General features: G+C 55.3%; 11 protein-coding genes across 11 annotated transcripts; 4 read left to right on the top strand and 7 right to left on the bottom strand.

The window, feature by feature from the left end:
- Positions 1-60: 60 nt before the first annotated feature.
- PG994_000999 (uncharacterized protein) lies at positions 61-384 on the top strand (the record flags this gene model as incomplete). The annotated part of the gene is made up of 1 exon (XM_066852408.1): positions 61-384. The coding sequence occupies one exon, from the start codon at positions 61-63 to the stop codon at positions 382-384; it is 324 nt and encodes a 107-aa protein (XP_066720549.1).
- Positions 385-1,488: 1,104 nt separating this feature from the next.
- On the bottom strand, positions 1,489-1,999 carry PG994_000998 (uncharacterized protein; the record flags this gene model as incomplete). Its single annotated transcript, XM_066852407.1, has 2 exons — positions 1,489-1,719; positions 1,826-1,999. The coding sequence occupies 2 exons, from the start codon at positions 1,997-1,999 to the stop codon at positions 1,489-1,491; spliced, it is 405 nt and encodes a 134-aa protein (XP_066720548.1).
- Positions 2,000-2,590: 591 nt separating this feature from the next.
- On the bottom strand, positions 2,591-3,885 carry PG994_000997 (uncharacterized protein; the record flags this gene model as incomplete). The annotated part of the gene is made up of 3 exons (XM_066852406.1): positions 2,591-2,855; positions 3,007-3,734; positions 3,823-3,885. 3 exons carry the CDS (start codon positions 3,883-3,885, stop codon positions 2,591-2,593), a joined length of 1,056 nt encoding a protein of 351 aa, XP_066720547.1.
- A 581-nt stretch (positions 3,886-4,466) lies between these two features.
- PG994_000996 (uncharacterized protein) lies at positions 4,467-6,462 on the bottom strand (the record flags this gene model as incomplete). The annotated part of the gene is given in 3 exon segments (XM_066852405.1): positions 4,467-4,775; positions 4,795-5,240; positions 5,358-6,462. 3 exon segments carry the CDS (start codon positions 6,460-6,462, stop codon positions 4,467-4,469), a joined length of 1,860 nt encoding a protein of 619 aa, XP_066720546.1.
- Positions 6,463-7,123: 661 nt separating this feature from the next.
- On the bottom strand, positions 7,124-9,690 carry PG994_000995 (C6 zinc finger domain containing protein; the record flags this gene model as incomplete). Its single annotated transcript, XM_066852404.1, has 4 exons — positions 7,124-7,960; positions 7,999-9,214; positions 9,283-9,460; positions 9,537-9,690. The coding sequence occupies 4 exons, from the start codon at positions 9,688-9,690 to the stop codon at positions 7,124-7,126; spliced, it is 2,385 nt and encodes a 794-aa protein (XP_066720545.1).
- A 2,425-nt stretch (positions 9,691-12,115) lies between these two features.
- PG994_000994 (uncharacterized protein) lies at positions 12,116-12,391 on the bottom strand (the record flags this gene model as incomplete). Its single annotated transcript, XM_066852403.1, has 1 exon — positions 12,116-12,391. The coding sequence occupies one exon, from the start codon at positions 12,389-12,391 to the stop codon at positions 12,116-12,118; it is 276 nt and encodes a 91-aa protein (XP_066720544.1).
- Positions 12,392-12,436: 45 nt separating this feature from the next.
- PG994_000993 (uncharacterized protein) lies at positions 12,437-13,950 on the bottom strand (the record flags this gene model as incomplete). Its single annotated transcript, XM_066852402.1, has 5 exons — positions 12,437-12,588; positions 12,678-12,742; positions 12,789-13,091; positions 13,189-13,718; positions 13,786-13,950. The coding sequence occupies 5 exons, from the start codon at positions 13,948-13,950 to the stop codon at positions 12,437-12,439; spliced, it is 1,215 nt and encodes a 404-aa protein (XP_066720543.1).
- A 547-nt stretch (positions 13,951-14,497) lies between these two features.
- PG994_000992 (uncharacterized protein) lies at positions 14,498-15,737 on the top strand (the record flags this gene model as incomplete). The annotated part of the gene is made up of 3 exons (XM_066852401.1): positions 14,498-14,518; positions 14,871-15,101; positions 15,210-15,737. 3 exons carry the CDS (start codon positions 14,498-14,500, stop codon positions 15,735-15,737), a joined length of 780 nt encoding a protein of 259 aa, XP_066720542.1.
- A 51-nt stretch (positions 15,738-15,788) lies between these two features.
- Positions 15,789-16,485, top strand: PG994_000991 (uncharacterized protein; the record flags this gene model as incomplete). Its single annotated transcript, XM_066852400.1, has 2 exons — positions 15,789-15,979; positions 16,029-16,485. 2 exons carry the CDS (start codon positions 15,789-15,791, stop codon positions 16,483-16,485), a joined length of 648 nt encoding a protein of 215 aa, XP_066720541.1.
- A 257-nt stretch (positions 16,486-16,742) lies between these two features.
- PG994_000990 (uncharacterized protein) lies at positions 16,743-18,026 on the bottom strand (the record flags this gene model as incomplete). Its single annotated transcript, XM_066852399.1, has 1 exon — positions 16,743-18,026. The coding sequence occupies one exon, from the start codon at positions 18,024-18,026 to the stop codon at positions 16,743-16,745; it is 1,284 nt and encodes a 427-aa protein (XP_066720540.1).
- A 1,590-nt stretch (positions 18,027-19,616) lies between these two features.
- Positions 19,617-21,177, top strand: PG994_000989 (uncharacterized protein; the record flags this gene model as incomplete). Its single annotated transcript, XM_066852398.1, has 3 exons — positions 19,617-20,077; positions 20,140-20,776; positions 20,863-21,177. 3 exons carry the CDS (start codon positions 19,617-19,619, stop codon positions 21,175-21,177), a joined length of 1,413 nt encoding a protein of 470 aa, XP_066720539.1.
- Between the last annotated feature and the right edge of the window lie 52 nt (positions 21,178-21,229).

Here is a 21,229-nt window from a genome sequence, read left to right as displayed (position 1 = left end):
ACACATTAATACAGATTCTTATATTCTATTCGTCGAACTCTCTCTTCACGTCGTAACATCATGCACCTTTTCCCCGTCGTTGTTCTGCTGGCCGTCGCGTCACAGGCCATGCCGACCAATGAGCCACCTGCGAGCCTTCGCGTCCCGAGCGGCCGACCTGATGGGGCTTATTCCACCCATAACCAGAGCATTCCCCAAGAGCTCCATGAACATCTTCCAGGCGTACTTGAGCACGAGCACCAGGCCAACACCTCGCGGCCCGGCAACGGACTGTCGCCCAAAGTGCAGGCAAGGTATTCTGACTCCGACTTAATTGCCTGTGGGTGTGTGGACCTGAACCACCGCGACTGCGATGAGGCCGTCAAGGATCTCAACGCGCAATGAGCCAGTCACATCACTTTGCTTCCGGGAGATTGCTTGCACTCCGTCAGAGGCAGTGTCGTTGCCTTCATTTGCGCGCAAACGCAGCAAAGTTGGGCCGCACCGATCAGGTTGAACGCAGATTTCTACGCAATAACGAATCACTGCGGTCAGTATAAGGCCGGCAGTCGCGGCATGAGAGGACAAGTCGTCACTGGATACATGACTTCGGACCACGCAGATTGGCTCGGAGACGCATGGGGTCCGTGGAAGACGAGCTGCTAGATGCGCCTGAACTTCGCTCAGCGGCTTTGACATAAGAGAAGCACTCGGGTTAGCTGGACGGGGAAGGGGAGAAGGTTCTCCAAGATTTTAACAGGACGTTACATAAGCTTTGTTTTCTTCTATTCTCTACACTCGCTCATGTCCATAGCCAGCTATCAACTTTAATTATACATACAACGAGGAACCCATGAGGACCATTCCAGTCTGCACACTCACTGCATACCCTTTATTAAGAACGCAAGTCGGGAATGGATTAGACGACACGCACGTCTGATCACGGCTAATATCAAGCTGGCCGGCCAAACTATCAGATGCGTTTGGAATGCATAATCACCCCTATTCAACTTCCAGGGCGATATCTTGAATGACCTAATCCCCTGGCAAACAACATGTTGCGGAGCTCAAATCATATGAGTTTGTCTGTGAGAGAAGCATCTTTGAAGCTTGCCGACTAGTTCTATACGTTGCTCTGGATTTGTACCCATTGCTTGGACTTTCGCCGCGGGGAAGATCTGGGGCTGACCATCCAGAGCCCCACGGGGGCCAAAAAATGCCAGAGAACAAAGAACCAACCAACACTAGATGCCAGGCAAACATTATCGCGGTTTTCACAGCAAACACTTGCACGTTTTCATCCCAAATTCCTCCAGATGTCACATTCCGATTCCTAAGAATCCGGCTGACCACAAGATATAACACCGCTGAGTCCACCCTACATATGTATCAAGCATTGGAACATCTAGATATGTAGAACTCAAACTTGTTTTCTCTAAAGCAAAATAGCAAGTCAGCTATCATAAAGACCTGTTTGGTTCCAAATAATATGCCATATCCTCAGAACAATTACCAGAGGTTTGTATTCGGGAATACCCAATCGCCAAGTACCAAACCGCGTGCAAAGACGCCGTAAGGAGAGCTCTTGCGAGAGAAGATGGGTGGGGCCTGATCAACGCGGATGTCTACACCACCTTGGGATCCGGAGTGCTTCGCCGCGACCGTCATGTTGTCGTCAGGGCTAAGCTGCGTACCAGCCATGCAAAAGCCAGAATCGACGCGTTCGCCCTGGAAGAAGCCCTCGAGAAGGGAGCTGAATTACAAATCAGCTCTTACTCTGTGACGCACAAGTGCAAGAATGATGTATTTCGCGTGCGCGTTGAGATAAGTAAGGATGGGAACTGACTTCGTCGCGCTTCATCGTGGACTCTGATGGGCTTTGGCTAACCATGCCGCAGGGGACGTTCCAACGGCCACGGTTCGAGTATGCGAACAACGGGCCGAGACCAACTGTGGTATTTCCCTGGATAATCCCCCGCCTCGCGATGCCAATACCAATCCCAACCTGGGGACCCGTCATATCGAGAGTCGCAGGATCAGAGGGGTGCCCCTTGACCCCCAGTCTTTGGGTCTCGACGGACGGGAAAACCCCCTGGCGCCGTGGTTTGTCTACACACGACCGAGCTACGATGGCGTGTATAGTACAAGTACAGGTGATTACTCGCTGGATCTCCGAACGAAACGTAAAGCATGGTATGTAACTCATTGGTGATCATGGAGGAGGGTCTTGGTGTAGGAGGTGGTAGGGTCACTTCTCCCTTCATGATAGTCTCCAAATTCTTCTGAGTGGTTTGGGTGGGTTTGGGAGAAGGGGGTCCAAGGAACCGGAACGGGCCCGGATATTCTGTGGGACATAGGCCTTGCTGGTGCTGTAAAGGGGCATCTCACACATAATTATCATGGTCCGATATTTTCTGGCCCAAATACTCACCAATAGCCATCTCTTCCATTGTCATCCAGCTATATTATTACTAGCTACCCCGTTGCTAACTATTCTAATGCCGCGAGATATATGGGCTGACTCTACTAGTATCCTCTATACCGATAAGAGAGTGCCCATACAGCTTGGAGGAGGTATATCAGTTTTCCTACTGTCCGCACCGAGACAAACTCAGGGGGACAGCAAGACGACATTACAAAAGTGCCCCTTCGGCGCAATCAGAAAGTGGTGCTCCATCTCCATGACCGCGTCGGTCGTGTCGAGCCCGAGCCCGAGCCGGGCGCCGCGGCACTCGCGGAAGAATAGTGCTGTCGCCAGCCGCAGCTCCATCCGGGCCAGGTGGATCCCGAGGCAGACGCGCAACTCCATGCCGAAGGGCGAGAAGGCGAGCTTCTGTTTGGGGGACAGGGGCTGGGTGAACCGAGTCCCATCGAAGCTAGTAGCGGGGGAGAGAGAAGTGTTCGTTAGCTTACGTGATTTATATAGTTTCTTATCATACTTACGTTTCTGGCTGCTCAAAGACAGGTGGTTCGTCTGCGCCTCCTTCTCCCCGGCCTGCTCCTCTTTCCTCCTGAGACGCTGCCGACTAGGCCGCCACCATCTGACTGAACAGATTTTGGGCCCCACCGCTCTGCCGTAGGTTGCGCACCGCCTTTACTGCGTTCTCGGCGATGATCTTATCACAGTGCACGACTTCTTGCACCGCCTGCACTGGTATGTGCCGCGCCACCGCATGCAGCCAAGGCAGCTTCCGCCGGAGCCCGCTGGACATGAGCGAGCTCTGGATGGCCTTGACGTACGCCGTCTTCCGGCCCAGGCCGACCATGTCGAACGACTCGCCGAAGGACAGGTGCGCGATCACGTCGGTCGCCATGAGCGTCCACCACTTGAGGACGTCGGCCCCACCACCATTTTGGGCCTCGGCCTGGATCCGGCCCACCGTCTTCTCGACCGTCCGCCGCACCTCCCGCTCCCAGTTGGCCCGCAGCGCCGTCTTGCTGGAGGCGCGGGCGAATAAGCGGCGTCGCTCGCCGTGCCGCGGGGGGTCGGGCATCGCGAAGATGCCCGGGTTGACCGAGTTGTACCAGGGCCCCTTGAGGAAGGCGCCGCCGACGATGCGGCCGATCTGGGCAAAGGCCACGAGGTTGGCCACGGCGGCTTCGGTGGGCGAGATGCGCACGACGGGTCCGTAACGCTGGTGCACCGCGTGGAGGTAGTACATCTCGCGGCCCGCGAGGATGTGGTACTTGAGCACCAGCCTAGTGAATCGGGAATACCAGGGGCCTGGGAGTGCGGCGAGAGGGCATTTGGTAGCCTGTATTATCCCACGTGGGCAAGGAAGTCAGTCAGTCATGTTGAAAGAATTCCTGGGAGACAGGAGGGCAGCGGGACTCCGGTCATACACGGACGACGGAGAATGCAAGAGCACCTGCGACCACGGCGATGAGGAGATATATGTTCAGCATTTTCACCAGATAATACTAGGTCAGGCTTGGGGGCCCGAACGACTATCTCAACCTGTTAAGCTTTTTGAATATCGAGATTGCATGTAGAGACGAGTTATTTGCGTGTGGTTTATATAGCAGACGTGCATCGGAATCTGGAGGCGCGACAAGGTACACACCCCACCCTCCCCTGCTTGGTGCCGAGTGACCAGACGGAGGAGAGGGTGAGGGGTTGGACGGGGGGTCCTGGAAAGTGTAACTGGTCATCAGGAGTTCAGCCTTACCATGAGGTAATCGTATAGCAAACAAATATGATTGGAAGGTGTTGGCGATGTTGACAATGTCATGCCATACAAGTGCTCTGTTATAGAACGCGACGAGGCCTTACGAACGACCATGGTCCTCCCATTTAAGCGATTACTAGATCCGGGCACCACTTCATCAGCTTTTTTGGGGCGCTGGAACCTCCGCGTCCTAGATTTGCAACCTTTCACAGAATTCAGCCCAATGACGCCAAGACCCTTATAATAGCCACGCCTCACAATTTTGTTCGTAGTGGAATCCATCCATCATGGCATATCATGAACACATCTCCCCGAACCCTAAAACCGTGATTCCCCCGAGCACTGCCCCGGCCGCCCCTTGAACTCGGGCCGCACATTACCCGTCAAGATGCGGTCAGGCGTGATCCCTGGTTCATCGTAAAAGGCCTCGTTGACGTCGCGCTTCTCGCTGAAGACCGTACCGTCCACCGAGCCGCCGATGTAGAGACCCCGGGTCTTGGTATAGATCCACATCGGCGGCGGGGCCGCGGGGAGCGTGGACTCACGTAGTTCCGCCGGCATGCCGCCGCTGTCCAAACCGCTTTCAGTAGTGGGGCCCGCGGCCACGGCAAGCCCTCCGTTCTTCCCCTGCTCCCCCCAACCGCACCGAGTTGCGCTGGTACCCGCCCAGCTCGGCCCCGCCCCGACTCGTGCTGCCGCCGTAGAAGGCGCGCACGGCCTCGGCGCTGTTGAGCACGCACACGGACTCGGACACGTCGAAGCCGCCGAGCAGGGTCGCGCCGGCGCCGTACACACTGAACGCCGAGGGCCCCGTCCAGCGGCGGAAGCTGCCCCAGCTGGTGACGCTGCTGGCTATGCTGCAACGGCTACTGTTGTTGTTAGAATCTGCTGCTAGTCCGGTCGCCGCATCTGTGGGGGAAGGGAGGCGGGCGAGGACGACGCCCGAGCCCCGCGAGCCGCTTAGGTTGAAACCGGCGCGGATGACGGTGTAAATGACGAGGCCGTGGGCTTGCTGCAGGACGGCGTCGGGGATCTGGACGGGGCTCTTGCTGCTGCTGCGGTTCGTGGTGGGCTTGGGGTCTTCGGCTCCTCCTGTATGCATGCAACTCGAGTGCTTAGTACGTGAACCATTTCAGGGGGCGCTGCGGGTAAGAACGGAAGACACAACGAAGAAAAAGGTTAAAGAACTCTTGTTCGTTACGCGCATACCTAGGAATGATTGTAGGATCTTCCGGGCTTTGACACACTCCTTGTCCATGGCGGCTGTGCTGTTGAGCTTGGCGGTCCATTGCTGAAAGCTGGTGCTCGAAGAAGAAGTCTTGGGCCTGCTGACGGGCCTCGGCGAGGCGGTAAGGCTCGGTGCCAGGACTGGTGGTCGGCTAGACCTTGGTGAGCCTCTTTCGCCGTCGGGTCTTCTGTGATTGTGCGACGGGCCGGAGACTTGTCGCGGAGGAGGTACTGGCCGTCTCAGCAGCGGTACGGTTGACTGCCGCGCTGGCTCCACCCGGGGTAGACTCTCCATAGAGACCGGATGCATCCGCAGGGGCGACCTCGACCGCGGCTCGTCGGTGATGGGAGATGGTACTAGTGGCGATACGGCTTGCAGCGACGGCATGGATCGAAGTCCCGGTTGTTGCTGCTGCTGTTGTTGTTGCTGCTGCTGCGTCGAGAGTGAGGGTGGCGGTAGCGCCGAGAGCGGCGACACAGGCGACACGGAACGGTCCACTGTCAGATGTGTCGTCGCCATCTGCGGTGATGGTGGTTGCAAACGATCAGCTGAGAATCTCAGCGGTGGTAATGATGGCGCAGCGTCCGACTCTTGCTGTGCCTCCTCCGCTCTCGAAGGAGGCGCATAGCTGTTCCTGCTGGCGTTCGTGGTGTTATTGTTGCTACGTTGGTGCGCCGCCATCGAGTCCTCGTAGCTCGGCGGCGCGTCGTGCCCTTGCATCATCATGTAGTCGCGGTCTTCCGTACGGACGCTCATGGTCGGCGAGCCGGGCACCTGCTGCGGCAGGTGATACTGCGGACGCGTCGGATCGGCCTTGTAGTCGTCGTCGTCGTCGTCGTCGCCTTTCATGGTGCTCCTTCTTTTACCCTTTCTGCTCATGGTGGTGGTGGTGACGGGCGGCGGCGAGTGGGAGAGTTTGCCGTCGCTGTTGTTGGTATTGTCGCCATATTGCCGCGCCGGAGGTCTCGGCTGATCTCCCAGTTGGAGGTGCGACTTTTGGTCTTGGTTGTCGAATGGCCTCTGGGCGCCATTTCCGCCTCCAGATCGGGAGGTCGCCATACCGGCGAGTGCTAGGAATTTGACCATGACTTTCTTTTCCAAGAGCGCCTGTGTAATTAAACTCCTCCGACCTCGACAGTTGAGATGAAGAGATTACTGGCCGTATTTCAATTGCGACCAGGACGAAAAGCCGTTGTACTCTTTCGTCGATGTTGAAGATGCATTGGGGAAAAGACCGGGAGTCGGCTATCCCGCTCCTCCTTCCAGACCGCAACCTCTTCTGACCATCCACCACGCTGAATGACTGCATAAGCCCAGTCTTGTATTCACCATCTCATTGGCAGATAAACTCTTCATCTCCACAAATTCGACTTCCTGTTCTGGCGGTGGCAGAGTGGTGGGATGTGCTTTTGCCGTTCTGGAAGCCCCAAGGGTCTCTTTGTACAGCTGAGAAGTGCTGGGTGTGTGTAAGTGTGTCACCCGAGATCACCAATCCGAGGAGTTGTACGCGCATGCCGCGCTATGCCGGATCGAGTCAAAGGAAATGCCAAGACGCCATCATTCTTACCGGGACCCCGGGATAGGACAGGGGGCGTCTTTCAGCAAAGAAAGAATCCGAGAAATGATCCAGTTTGAGGGGGCACAACAATTTCAAAGATGCCCAATTCAATGTTTTCAAATGATCGCTATGATGATGCATGCATATTGTGTTAGTTAGCTGGTAATACGGGCCCTGAAACAGCCGCTACTACCAAATGCCCATCAGCCGACCACTGGCAGGTTCCCCCTGCGTATTTCGATTGGTGGTGGTTGTGTCTCGGTCCCTGCCCTCCATGTCCATAAACAGCCTATCATGGATGGCCGTGTTGTTGTACCCCTCCGCCATAGCCCCGAATCCGTAGTTCCCCTCACTCGCATCTGAGAACCCTGCCGCCAGGGGATCGCCCGGCAAGCTGCTGTAGCCCCCGCGGTCCAGCGAGGCCGCCGCGACAAGGTCTATGGTCAACCCCTGTCGTGGCAGGGTTATCATCATCGCATCACTCATCATACCCGCTTGTTGGCTGGCGGTGTCGGAATAGTTCCACGCGCTGCTTCCCAAAGCTGCTGCTTCAGCAGCTGCCGCCGCCTGGCAGCGTTCCTCGTCGCTGGCAATCTCCGCCCCCATCACACCACAACCACCACTGCCGCTGCTCCAGCTCTGCTGTCGCATACGGTGGGCCGCCTCCGGCAGCGAGCCCGCCATCGAGATCGAAGGACTGAGGCTCGTCCGCATGCCCACAGCCGTCTCCCCGGCAAACAGCAGCAGCTTGTCCGCGTACATGGTCTTGCTGTTGGGGCTAGCACTCAGCGTCTTGATGAAGAACTCGAGCGGGTCGAGCACGACCCCGCTCCTCCCGCTCGGCCCGCTCAGCAGCGCCATCTCGCCGGACAAGAAGTCCATACTCCCGCAGCCGCCCCATAAGGGGACAGGCCCGTTCATGGCCCCGCTCGCGGCGTTGGCGTCGTAGGCGTGCAGCACGTTGACGCACCAGACGCCGATCTCGAAGATCTTCTCGAAGATGCCCATGCCGTGCACCTCGACGGCCTGGCTCGGCAGGCTCTGCAGCACGGCCGCCGTGTCACGCGCGATGGCCAGGGGAAACCGAAGCCGAAACTCGCGTGGGGCGCCGCCGTCGACAGCAGGCCCTGCCGGAACGAACTTTGCCACACGATGAGGCGCAGCCACTGCTGCGTCATCAGCAGGTCCGCCTTCTGGATGTCGGTCGGGTTGGGCTCGACCTCTTCGACCCCCTCTTCGTCGTCGTCGTCGTCGTCCTCCTCCTCCTCCTCTTCGACTCCGATGTCGCTGCTCCTCCCCACTTCGGCTTGCGTCGGTGATGATGTGGCAGAAGGCGTAGGAGTAGGGATGGGGACGGGGTCCGGGGAGCTCTTCCGCCTCGGCTGGAGGAAGTCCAGGGGCTGGGCCAGGAGCTGCTGCAGGTGCAGGTAGGTCGTGGCCGAGACGCTCGGGTCGCTGCCGTCGTTCCACGCGGTCACGAAGCTCTCGTCCAGGGGCACGTAGCTGCGGACGAGCTTCAGAAAACCGGCGTGGATCTCGGGCTCTTCGTAATCGTGCCGCGTCGTCGGCAGGCTGGGCGTCTTGCACAGCGTGAGCGGCTTGTTGCGCAGGATGGCGAAGCTGCGCTCCGTCACGAACAGGATCCAGAAGACGCGCTGCCGGCAGAGGCGCTCGGCCGGCGGGAGGGCCGCGTAGGCGCGGTCGTCGTGCAGGCGCAGGTCGAGCGCCGACGTCAGGGCCTCGCGCAGGTAGTACCAGCTCTTGCGGCTCTGGTTGATCTCGAAGAAGCTCGTGCTGAGCCAGAAGGACGAGATGATGGCGGCCAGCGAGTCGTCCTCGGGGAAGTCGTACGACTGCCGCGTCGCGATGCACTCGTCCAGGAAGAAGCGGCCGACCCGGTCCCAGCTGGGGTGGCCGGGCTCGGAGAGGGACTTGCCCGCCATGTGGAAGGCCGTCAGGGCGCTGAGGGCGTAGATCAGGTTCTTCTCCGAGGCCGTCATGGTCCTGGTAACAGTAGTGCGGATGGTGGGGATGTGCACCAGTGGCATGATGGGGTAGATGTGCTCATAGTAAAGTTCCACGCATCTGGGGATCAGATAAAGATAGCTGGGGCAGTTCGGGCGGAAGGTGTCTGTGGAAAAGCTCCCGCGTGGCTCCGAGACAAGGCGGGGGTCTGATGTGACGGCAGTCCATGTGATGAACGGCTGGTGAGTTGGCGATGGTGCCGCCGATGGGATGGCAGAGGTCTCGGCAGAGTTCATGAAGAAATCCGTGTCGATACTTGTATTGGATGAGCATTGGATCCAGATAGATCAATGAGAGATTTGGTGGGTGGGATTGGATCTCACTCTGTACCACTCGCGCCCTCAGACTCGGCCGACCCTTTACCCTCCAGGGCACGGAGCTCGTTGATGACTCGGCCATGTCCTCGTTTGGGTCCCCTTTTGCGAGGCACATGCTCCCTCTTGCAGTTGAGTGAGGCATCCTCGCAATGTTTGCAGGGAGATAAGCCGTCGCATCGTATTCCTAATCATGGTCGTTAGCTCTATGCGTGTATTCGTCGCCCAGACTTTTGTGATGCAGGTAGCTCTTCCATCGCCACCCTTTCTTTCTCTGGCGCTGAGGGCCGTCACGAGTAAGAACGGTGAGCATGCAACGAGAGACGTGAGAAAGGAAGTCTCGGGAGGTTCTGCATTGATAGGATCTCGAACGTACGCCTTCGTCGGCAGTGGTCGCAGACGGTCCGCTTGGAGCATTTTGGCGAGGCTTGGATCCGGCCGAGCCCGGGCCCTGCTAGCCTCTCCTCGCACTTGACCCTTGCAGTATGAGACAGCGATTTAGCGGGCCGTACGCGGACGGAGACTGTAGGTTCTTGCAGGTGGTCACACTGCATCGTGGGGGAATAGAATTCGCAGAAGGGGATCTCTCGCTGGAGATGCGGAGGTTGGTGCGGTGAGAGGAGTTTCGAAGTTTGGGTTTCGGTGGCACCCGCCATAAAAAGGATGCGAGAATTTCAGCGAAGAGGCGAAAAAGGATGAAAGAGAAAACCCTAGCAATTCTCTCACTCTCTGTTTTTGACTCTCCACTTAGCATAAGCATAAGCGTGCATGTCTCCCTGCCGTTACTTTGGCCGGGCCAGCCGTTGACATCACAAGGACAGCAGCGTGAAAAGAGGAGGATGGCTGGGGGCCGGATTTTTGCTTGCGTCGGAAATGCGGGGGAAGACATGGGGTTGAAGGTTCAACGCCGTCGTGAATGGTTCGATGGGCGAGAGGGGGCCCAATCAGCGGCCTGCATAAGACTGGAAATCCGTAGTCTGGCTCCTCACCCATCGTGTCGTGCATGGGCTGAAAGGCGAGATCGAAGACAAGAAATAAAGCAGATACAGATGACCATCAGCTGATACCCCCAGCAGGTGCGATCGTGACTTCATATTTGATGGAAACGCCATCCCTTATCAGCAAAGCCTGACTGACGACAACTCTCCCTCTACTGAATCGCTCCCTTTCAGGAGTTGACTACAAAAAGCACGGATAGATGTAGCCCAACTTTACGAGCCCCCTAGTGCTGTGCCGCTAACCCACATCTCCCGCATTGTCAGGTGTGTCTTGGCAATCTCGAAATCGGCCCTTTTGATTACCTAAGCGTAATTGAAGCTCGAGGTGTTTGTGTGTAATCTTCATTATCTTGTACGAAAAACATATGTTAATGCCGCAAGTCTTCCATTTGCTAACCAAGGGGCTTTACTCGGTCGGTGATTATTTCGTGGTCAGCACCACCTTCCTTACCACCGTCAGAATCAGAGCCGAGGCCTGACCCAGTTTTAGTCTTCCTAGGAGTCTTACAGCATATTCTGGAGACGTATTGGCGTAGACAACCGTGATAAGGCTTACATTGCTCGATATAACCACGGTGGGTTCCTTGGACGGGGTTGGGATATTCAAGGCTGACAAGCACAATATCGCACTGGACGGCCAAGGAGCCGTGGCACATTAAAAACAGACCCAACCCGCTATACTCCCGAACTACATAATACTCCCTGGACAGTACTTAGTGGTGTATATGTATCGTTGACCCGAGCCTGTTACACAGGAATCGGGCATCAAACACTGCCGCTACTATACCAACGCCCCTATCTCAACATCAAGGCGAACACTAGATGGTAACGGACCCCCTGGGGTCCATGTCGAAGGGTTAATGCACCAGATACAATCACAGGCAATCATGAGTGTGAGTCACTGGAGACCCGTGGTGATTGCTTGCAAGTCAACCCTCACCGCCCGTCACACTGAGGCGTTTGCAAGCCGAAGAATCCCACAAACATCCAATTATCCGTCTTGACATATCGAAGACTTCGTGGAAAGGTACCAGAACAAGTCCATTGAGGTAGTCTTCGTCGTAGCGGTGTGAGTAAGTGAATGTGGATTGATGTGTTATTGCGCTGATATCCGTGCCGTGATAGTATGGGCGTAGCAGACCGCCACGTAACATTTGACAGGCGTGTTCTGGGTCGTCCTCGTTTCACAAACTTCACTCTCACCATCTTCTCTTTCCGGTCGTTCATGTTGGCAAGTATCCGTAAAACGGGTAATTACCTGGATGGCACATGGCATCGTGATCCCGCCATAGGGAAACGCTGGCGTCAACACAGTGTGTATAGGACGTCCTTACCGTTTTAAACTGACATGGAAATAGGCAAGCAGCAAAAGTTGCTTTTCATACAAAGAAACTTTGGAATAGTACGACACGGAGTATAAGAGGCGCACGGGTATAGAGTAGTAATAGTGCTGAGAGGTCCGTCTAGGCCGGCATCTTGGCTGACTGCGTAACCCCGGGCCTTTGCCAAGTTGCAGCTCAATACGAGCCAGGGATAATTTTTTGTCCCGAATAATAGAAGTTTCATTTCAAGCAGTACTATTAGGCGCAACTACACATGGCCGCTTACTCCAGTCGATGGCAGCTTCGGTCTAGTCATGGAATTTTTCTTCTTCCTTTTTCCTCTTTTCAAATTCGGTTTCAATTTTTCTTAACATCCTCAAGCTATCTCTTTAAATATTCCATTACCACCCTTGACATGTTTCGCCAAGACCAAGCCAATAGAAGCAGATTAACTTCTTATCATATCGTCAATGAATCTCAATATCGTATGGTAGAACTGGTAACACACAGCAAACGATGAATTCAGCTGTAGCTGCTGCTGTCGGACGAGTCCAAAGCCCTGTCTTCGTGCAACTCCCAGTTCGTCCAGGGCGGATCGTCCTCGTCATCCGAATCACGGCCGTCTTTGATGCAAGGCGTCTCGAGCGGGAAAACGACAGGATCATCCTCAACATCATCATCCTTCTCGTCGCTGTCATCAGCAGCACCTCCGTCTCGCTGCTGCTGCCAAGGCAGTAACGGCGAGGATGGGTCAATCTTCTGGAACCCCTCATGCGCGTCCACCTCGTCGGGGTGCATGTTGTTCGGGTTCACGCCGGTCCCGAGCTTTCTCAGGGCGTAGCGTCAGACGCTCTCGTGGTGCGTGCCGACGAAGTTGTAGCGGGGGCCGGTGTAGTCGGCCACGAAGTGGTCCATGCGGTCGCCGCGGAGGACGGTGCAGGCTCCGGGGGCGTACGGGACTTTGATGCCCAGCTGGGGCAGGCAGAGGTTGCCTCCTTTTCAGAAGTAATCAGCAGTTGTCAAAAAAGAAGAGTAGCTCCTAGTACTAAGATTATCTACTGTGCTGTTTCCAGCTTTTACTCACCTGTGTATTGGCCGAGAGTGAAAAGCCCAGTAAGGCCACCGCGAATGTCGGAGGTATCCCGATGTCTCTGGGTATAGGCATTGATGCCTCAGAACAAACAGACTCAGAAACTCATCGTCTGTCGTCTTGATATGGTCGTCCGCGTCGAGAGCTTTGCAAACGGTCCGGCAAGTCTCGTAGAAGACTGGGTCAAGAGGTTCCACCAGGAGACGGATCACCTCGCTGACCTTGTTCAGCACCGACTTGCAGAACCAAGGGAACACCTTCCGGGGCAGGTGATTGGCACGAGTTCCCCCAAAGAAGCAGTCGGCCGACGTGAACACGTGGTTGCCGCGGGGGTCGCCCTCCTCCTTGGACCAGCATCCGTAGTGGGCGACGGCCATCTTGGCGTTCGGCAGCTCGGCGAGGGTGGCCCTGGACGGGGTCAAGGTAGGGGTGCACGCGTCGGATGTAGCGATCCACCACGTGGCGTTTGGCCTCGGGGGCCGGGATCGGTACGAAGAAGGAGAACATGCCGACGGTGCGGTTGAGCTCGCGCACGATGTCGGGCCCGAACAGGAGCTGCGCCGCGGCTTCCACGTTGGCCAGGATGACGCGGCGTTTGGCGTCGACAACCACCAGTACGTCAGCGTCCACAAGTTCCCACACCTGTCCTGCGGCTATTTTATCTCTCGGGTAATGGCGAAAGAGATCTTGGTCGGGGCGGCCGTTGTCCCAGTTCTTGCGCCAGTTGCCCTTGATCACGGTAACGAGATTTTTGATCCAGTCATCGTAGTGGCCAGTTGTGTGTCGAAGAGCGTCTCTTTCGGATCGAGAAGAGTACAGCCAGAAGCGCTCTTGGGCTTCCGTGCGTAGATTCTCGAGATCTTTGCGGAATTTCCTGGGGTTGACTTCCATCTCGAACCCCATTTGGTGTTTGGCCCAAGGGGGGTAGTCGCCATTCTCTTTAATAATGCGTGCCATGAGAAGCTGCTGAACTTCGGTTGTCATGGGGGCCTCGCTGAATAGTTCGCGCAAACGTTGTCCAGTATCCATGTATCTCTGGGTCTTATTAAATGGCTCCTTTTCGTCCATCCAAGTCGATGTCAAAGCATTGCATCAGACGAACGGTTTTGGAAGCGACACTGAATTCGACGACTATCTCTTGTGAATTATCTCGCAGGATAGAGAAATTGTGGTCAGTCGAAGCGTCCTTCGCGAGCTGACGAATGTCGGTCGTGGGGATTTTGGCCAGAAGGTTACGGATATTTCCCAGGATTGCCGACTGGGCCATGTTGATGCTTTTGATGCCATCAAATATGGGCTCCAAAATCCCAAGCTAGTTTTCATCTGGTGATTAGCTTTGCTGTCAGGTAGTCCTGTGGGTGCAGATTGATATACTGTACTCACCATGCGATAGTCTCTGGCCAAGCAGGTGCTCGATGGTCTCCTCATCGGGCGTTCCTGCAGGAGCCTCCGCTCTAAGGAAAGGCATCTTGATCTTGCTCTGTGTGTGTGAGTTGCAGCAAATTTAAGCAATGATGCGATGTGAAGGAATAATATGCAAAGGAAGGGAAGAGTATCAAACCTAGGTGTCGTGGTAGGTAGATTGATGGATCAACCATACAGCTAGGTGTAGAGAGGGAGGGAAGTCCATCCTTATATACCCTTGTGTGGTGTATGTCGGCTGAATTCCCTATAATGCGACAAAGAGAAGGGGGACAGCAGAAATAGGGCACTGCTTTGGAGAAAGTAATTTGTTTGCTGGCAGAGATTCTGGATGTTTGCATTTCGATTTCCACATTGCAAACCCTGGATCAAACCAAGAAACAACCACGCTTATGCAGTTCAAATCACTAAATGTAAGTGAAAGCTGGAAGTGGTACGTACATAAAAAGACATCATTTTATTAACAAATCACCTTAAATAATAACGTTATATATTTAATAAAGTAGCAATGAGGCCACTAGCTTTCTAGTCTTATTATTGTAAATAGTGTATATCTCAGAGATATGTTTTACAGAAAGAGCTGCAGTTCACTGGTAAATATCAAGTATCGAAAGAATCGCAAAGTCTACCACGTTGTTCCAAAGGAATACGTAAAGGAAGTACTAAGGTCAGATGGAAACCCAAAGCAAATAAATCTCAACTAATCCATACTGCTAAATTAAACACACAGGCAGCAGCATGATACTTTAATAGAACTAATCCCAGAGATCCTGCCGAGAGAACCCGGGACTGCTGTGTCTAAGCCTTTCTTTGCCACCACACCTAGGCTTCCGTGAACCAGGCCTCCATCCCCTTGTAAAACTCCGTCCGGATCCACGCCTCGACGCGCCTCAGGCACGCCACCAACGCGTAGATCGAGACCATGTCCTCGGTCGAGCCGAGCCGGACCGGCCCGTAGACGTCGATCGCGTCGCCGCCATCATCGTCGCAGGCAACGTACAGCGTCCAGGCCTCCGCCGCCACCACGATCAGCGGCACGGATATTATGCGCGGATGTCGCGGCTCGGCCGCGCCAGGCGGCAGATACGCCGTGGGAGCAGCTAGCGGGAAGAGGCCCTCGCGCAGGGCGTACATCCGCTTGTGCCACGCGGCCGTCCAGCAGCACAGCCGCAGCAAGGGTCCGTCGTCGTCCCGCCCCCCAATCGCAGCGGTAGTCGCGATCGCGCCGGCAATCGGGGCGTACCGCAGACTTTCCAGCCCCGTCTGGTTCACCGACCCTTCTCTTCCCCCTGCTCGAATAAGACCGTGCCAGATGGCCCGTCGGACCTTGTCTTCGTCGCCCAGACGCATCGTGAGCACGTAGTCCACCTTCATTCCGCCCGCGCGGCGGCTGTGCACGTCGGGGTGGACTTCGCTGAAATGGATGCTGCCCGCGGCGCGCCGGATCCGCGCCTGGGCGGAGCTGGCCGGCGAGACGGAGCCGGCGAGGTTGTCGTCGGGGATCTCGGGCGTGAGGAGGTCCTGCTCCGCCTCGGTGTCGAACGAGACGGAGCAGGCGAAGGCCGGCCTCGTGTAGCCCCAGTGCGTCTCCGGTACGGGCGAGAGCATGAACGGGACGGCGTCCCCCCGTGATGATGGCGTCCATGACGGCCTCGAACTCGACGGTCGGCTTTCCGGATGATCATGTCGCCCGACCATTTCTTGAACAACGTCGCCGCCGAATACCAGGTCCAGCAGGGGCATGTGCACATGGTGATTCCACCGGACGTCGTGGTCCCGCCCGTACAGGCGGAGGGAGCCGGTTTTATGAACCAAACGGGCCAATCTGTCGAACGTCGCGAGGGCGGCGTCCCGACTACTGCTCTCCTTTTGTGGTGTGTCCTGGACCCCTTCCTCCTTGGGGCAAAGCTAGTGATCTAGGAGGCGCCCTTCGAAATCCATCATCTTCTGCTTCACCTCATGCGTGATGACGCCTCGGTGGCTGCTTCCAGCATCATGGAGACTGGCATGCAAGGATCGCACATCGTCTGGCAAACAGTCACGTGGTATACTGGTAATACGGACTATTCGCACGGGCTTCTCGAGTGCATCTCAGGTCATCCAAGCGATTCAACGGATGGGTCCTACACCGTTTCGGCCGGAATGGAGATGGCGGGCGGGTAGCATCAAGGTTGTCTGCCTGATCGAAATGCTGGGCGGATGTGCTGTCTGCACCATCGGTCTCCACGACTCCGAGGCGTTCTGCAGGAGTGTCTTGCATTACTGCATCTTGGTATTCTTCAGTGCACGAGCCTTGGACCGATTCGATCCAGCTTTCAACCATGTGGGTATTGGCCATGCCGATCGATTGTATTCTGTATTTGATGAGAGGGATCAATGAACTAGGTCGACTCGACGGCAGTAAAGAGGAACAAGCCTAAATACGCTGTTGCTGCTTGCTGCATGTGACCCCCACTACCACTCAGAAGTGCGATTGCTGCCTGCAGACGCCTCGTGTCAGGGATGGCAGGGCGGGGGGTCACCAGTAGCAAACGCGACGGATTTATCTTCTATTTCATGACCAAGTCCGCCTACTACACTGCTTCACTTTCTTCACGTCATCACGGACACAGGGAGAAATGTATGTACATGGCCAATTCAGGGTCCACCCCGAAGCCTTCCTATTATATTTTCTATTAAACGGTCACTCACATTATCAAGATCTTCTTCAAATACCTCCCGTACCACGTCCTTGACCTGGTTGGCATCATACTCATGATCATGATCATCGGTCCATGCGTCGAGGGAGGCGAGCCCATCTTCCACTCCGTCCACTCGGCGTTCTAGCTCTTCGCCATCCGCGTCAAGACGCTGCTCCAAGCTCTCAACCTTGTGATTAAGAGCAGCAATGGTGGCACGCATGCCAGCGACTTCGCTGGCAGCTTGCCTCAGCTCGCGGTTCTCTTCCCTCAGCTCCGCCATGGCCTTCTCGAAATGTTCAAACATGGAACGGAAAAGGGAAAGTTGAGAGTTTTCGGGAACCAATCGCTTCAAGTCCCCGCGAAAGGATGTGGCTGGCGGTGGCGGATGATCATCGTGTTCCGTGACAGCACTGTCCCGCCGCCGTTTCTTACTGGGCGGCGAGCAGAGGAGAGGGTCCGGCGAAGAGGCGTCTGTGACAGCCTGGTTGTAGGGAGGGGGTACATCAGCAACAGAAGTTGATGGTAGCGCCTTTGCATCTCCTGCACAATATTGTGGTTGCTTCCCCTTTCGCACATCAGTAGTGGGTGGATTGGCCAAGTCAACGGCAATTCCACCCTGGCCACGATAGTATCTGCGGATATTGGCTTGATCAGGATCCGTCTTTAGGCACTGACGCGACAAGCTCTCGGAAAGGGCTCGGAAGCTAAGGTCTGAAATAGTCCTCAGAGGTATGTTGGCTACAAGAGTAAAGACGGTGGCCTGACCGAGCTGTTGAAGCAATTGCAGGGACCTCTCCGACCGAGGGTTCTTGGTATGGCACGGCCAGGAAGGTGCAACGAGAACAGCAGGCTGCGTCATTTCGAAACGCAGACATCGCGTGTTAGGCCCAGGTAGTGTCGACCCATTCTCTTGCATCGTGGTTGGGCTCACAAGGGCCAGGCTTCGGATGCGCTCTGGCGCAACGTGGAGATAGAAATGATAGTGTTTGCAGCCCTCGAGGTCGACTCTTGTTTGTAGCTTAAAGAAGGCTGTGTTTGCGACGGGACTGTAGCAAATGCTGAGCGCCAATTCAGGCAGGCTGTGGAGCTGGCCATCAACGTCCTGCCATTCTGCACGAACCGAGCGATGCCAGCAAGCCAAGATCTGCGAAGGAGGTTCTTCGGGTTTGTCGTCTATAGAAATGTGTGAGAGTTCGGAGTCGGTACTGGTATCGTACACAGGCGGCGCCAGGTCAGCCATGGACTGCGACCTGTATATTACTAGTTAGCAAAAAGCGATGCAACGCGCGAGCAACATTAGTTGGGGATGGATGGATATGGTATAACTCGGCCCCTCGTCGCCCATCATGCGCGTGCGCAGATAGGCAAACGGTCGTCCCACCCGCCCAGGCTTCTGGCAACAGGAGCAGCCTTGACTCCCAAGTTTTCCGAGCGAACGAAGGCGGATGGTGTGGGATCCGCGTGGGCTGATTAAACCCGGCCGAGAAAAAGAGAAGAAAGAGAGAGATAAGCACAGCATGATGCAGAACCGGAGGGCGCAGTAGCACTGACGGAGAACGCTGTCCCATCTTCGTCGGCAAGCAAAAGGCATGCGGACTCGGAACATCATTCCCCTACCAAGACCCTGGGCCTTTCACCGGCCGGAGACGGTGAGTAGGAGCCAGTAGGATGATCATGGCCATGTTAATACAGCGCCCACCGGCCTGCATCATGGCGGGCAGAGGTGAGTACCTTATTTTGAGATGTCGCGTCGTCGATGTATTGATGGTGGATTGAAGGTAGGTGAGGTAAGAGGGAGGTTGGATGTTGACTTAATTTGGTTCAGGAGTGTGAATAACTGTTGAGCACATACCATGGGAGTCAGTCACCTTTAGTAAGCGTGTTTCTTCCAGCCTCAGAAGCAGCCACACCTTCAGCCACAGCCACCCACGACTAACTGCGGAACCCGAATTGGTATCATGCTCCTCCACCAACAATATCGTTCGCTTGACCCCGGAACTATTCATGCATGATTCTCAATTCTTCCCAGGTGAGTTAGACACGAATAAAGGACTCCTTTTTCTGTCATTACTTTTCTTTTTTCATTCGTAGCAAGTCAGCCTGGCAGAAACAAATGAAAGACTCGCAACGAGGCGAGTCTAGGGTAATAGGCAGTTATGCTGCAAGAGTTAACGCTAGCTCTGGAAACGACGGTTGCGTTTCCGTCTAAGAACGATCTTTAAATATATTACCTTCACAAACAGTACATGGTGCTGGATGAAGCTTCCCAACCTGGCAGTTTATCTAGGTGTCAGGACCCTTTCTGTGGACGGCTCGTTAGATGTTCAGTTAATGTTAAAGTATGCGAACTTTCGCGCTCCTTTCATCGGAAGGTTCAAAGCCTTTCCCGACTGTGCAGGACTTCAGATGGTACCAAACGATAGGGTTCAACAGTAAATAGCTAAAACCAACATCACACGAACAATGGTGTTAGAGGCGCGCCGCTCACCGTGTGCAAACGTGTCATTTAGGTGGTTGTTAGTGCAATCAAGAAAAAGGGGAGGCTTCAACAAGCTGTGTCTACTATTAATACTTCCTCATTTCCTAGTGAAGAAACCTGGCCGGTCCCTAACATGAAGGCTCCTCGTCCAATGCCTAGCCAATCGGAAGAAGGTAAAATATCTCGTAGCACCAAAACAGCAACGAAGCTTGGCTGCATTTCAAGGCCCAATCACCTGAGGTTTACTCTGCGCCAGTCACGTGGTCTGACCGGACGAGAAAGTCCTTAGAACACCACCCCCTCCCTAGATGTTTTGCCCTTCAAGGCAGCATCCCGGATCTTGCGATGAGCATGTCACCGGATGCCGTCGGGATGGATCAAACGCCGGTCATCATCCCCTTAGTAAGGAACGCGGCTTTAAGGGGCGCAGCAATATCAAGCGCACTATTCGACCTGCTATCTACCACAGGCCATGCCCCGAGGGAGGTGTACGAGGTGGCCAAGGCTGTATCAGACCTGTCGGTCAACGTCAGTCGCATCAACCACGTGTGGCCGCCGCCAGGGAAAATGCCGAAATATACACCGAAGCCAAGACTAGAGCGACAGCTTACCGCGACAGTGGAACGCATCGCCGCTCTGCATGATGAGATACAGGCTCTTATCGATCCGGGCAACGCGGCGGCACGCTTGCTGTGGGCCTTTCGGCGGGCCAGATGGCGCTCGCTGCTGCTGCGGGCCGACGCCTACATCGCTGGCATCAGTATCATCTCGAACACGCTGGTCTTGGCGGACCAACTGAAGAAACTGCAGCAGTAGGTATTTATCAAGTCCCGAGAAGCCATCGAGTCAAAATACATATTCACCCAGCACACAGCTTCCGGTCTGAGAGCGTCGGGGATAAGTACATCACGACAACGAGGCAGCAATTAGAAAGCCTGGTCCAGATATTGCATCAGTCCATTCTGACCCTCAGTGCTAAATCTGATGTCTGCTACCCAGTAGGTGGCGTCGAAGGTGAGAAGTTTGACGCTCAAGGGGGCATCAATTATCTTCTATCGGATGCAAGTGACTCGCTGATTGGTACCTCTCCATCCTTGGAAGATACCGCCACCTGGCTTTACAATCTGGTTTTCTCCTCGACGGCAAAGGGACCCCGTCAGCAACAAGAATGGGACACAGAGGAAGACGACACGGCCACAGAAGCTAGGAACAGCCACGCCTTAATCCATAGACATGGCATGCAAGATTCAAGACAGAATCATAGGGTCCAATCTTTGATCCACAAGCCCTTCAATGCCAGGATTATCGTCAACACGCTCCTCTCAAAGTGGACCAGTTTATCTAAGCGCGATGTATATATGACAAGTTTCACGACGCAGGCAGAAGGCGGCACAGATAGTTCGTCGTCATTGTCAGTACCTGGGGAGCTCGGGCATCCTAGTGATGTTCACCTGACAGATGCCCGTTACCGCAAGTACCGCATTCCCTGGGATGTGGCCAAGACATGGGTGGTAAGTACTTGATCAGGTCACTTGGCCAACAAGATAAATTATATATCTATATCCAATCCGTTTGCTAATTACATTTTTCATCACAGGGCATGGAAGGGTTCATTTACCAGCTCTTCTGCCGCACGGGGCTTTGGCCCCGCGTCCTGAACGAGCAATTCGACCTACTAGGGGAGAACGACATCATTCTACGGCCGCAGATCTACGACAGGCTGATTCAGCCCGGGGCCTCCCTCGTGATGCGAATGTGGGCTTTGGAGCCCACACCATCTGGCCCGCCACCTCCACTGCTGCTCCCGGGGCGCCGGCCGACTGGAAGACCTATGCCGCCCCCTCCGGCTCCGGAAAGGGGAAGAACACGAAGAGCCGCGAATTCGAGTCGTCCGGTCCATGTAGGCAGCTAGTATGAAGGAAGCCGTTCGATGTATTGACGCACGGTAGGGCGGCGAAATCAGA

The sequence above is a fragment of the Apiospora phragmitis genome, assembly GCF_038363925.1.
Source record: "Apiospora phragmitis strain CBS 135458 chromosome Unknown utg000002l:1.0-5516284.0:1.0-5523493.0, whole genome shotgun sequence".
Lineage (NCBI taxonomy): Eukaryota > Fungi > Ascomycota > Sordariomycetes > Amphisphaeriales > Apiosporaceae > Apiospora > Apiospora phragmitis.
Note: the sequence above shows the minus strand (reverse complement) of the source record. Positions and strands in the feature narration are given on the sequence as shown.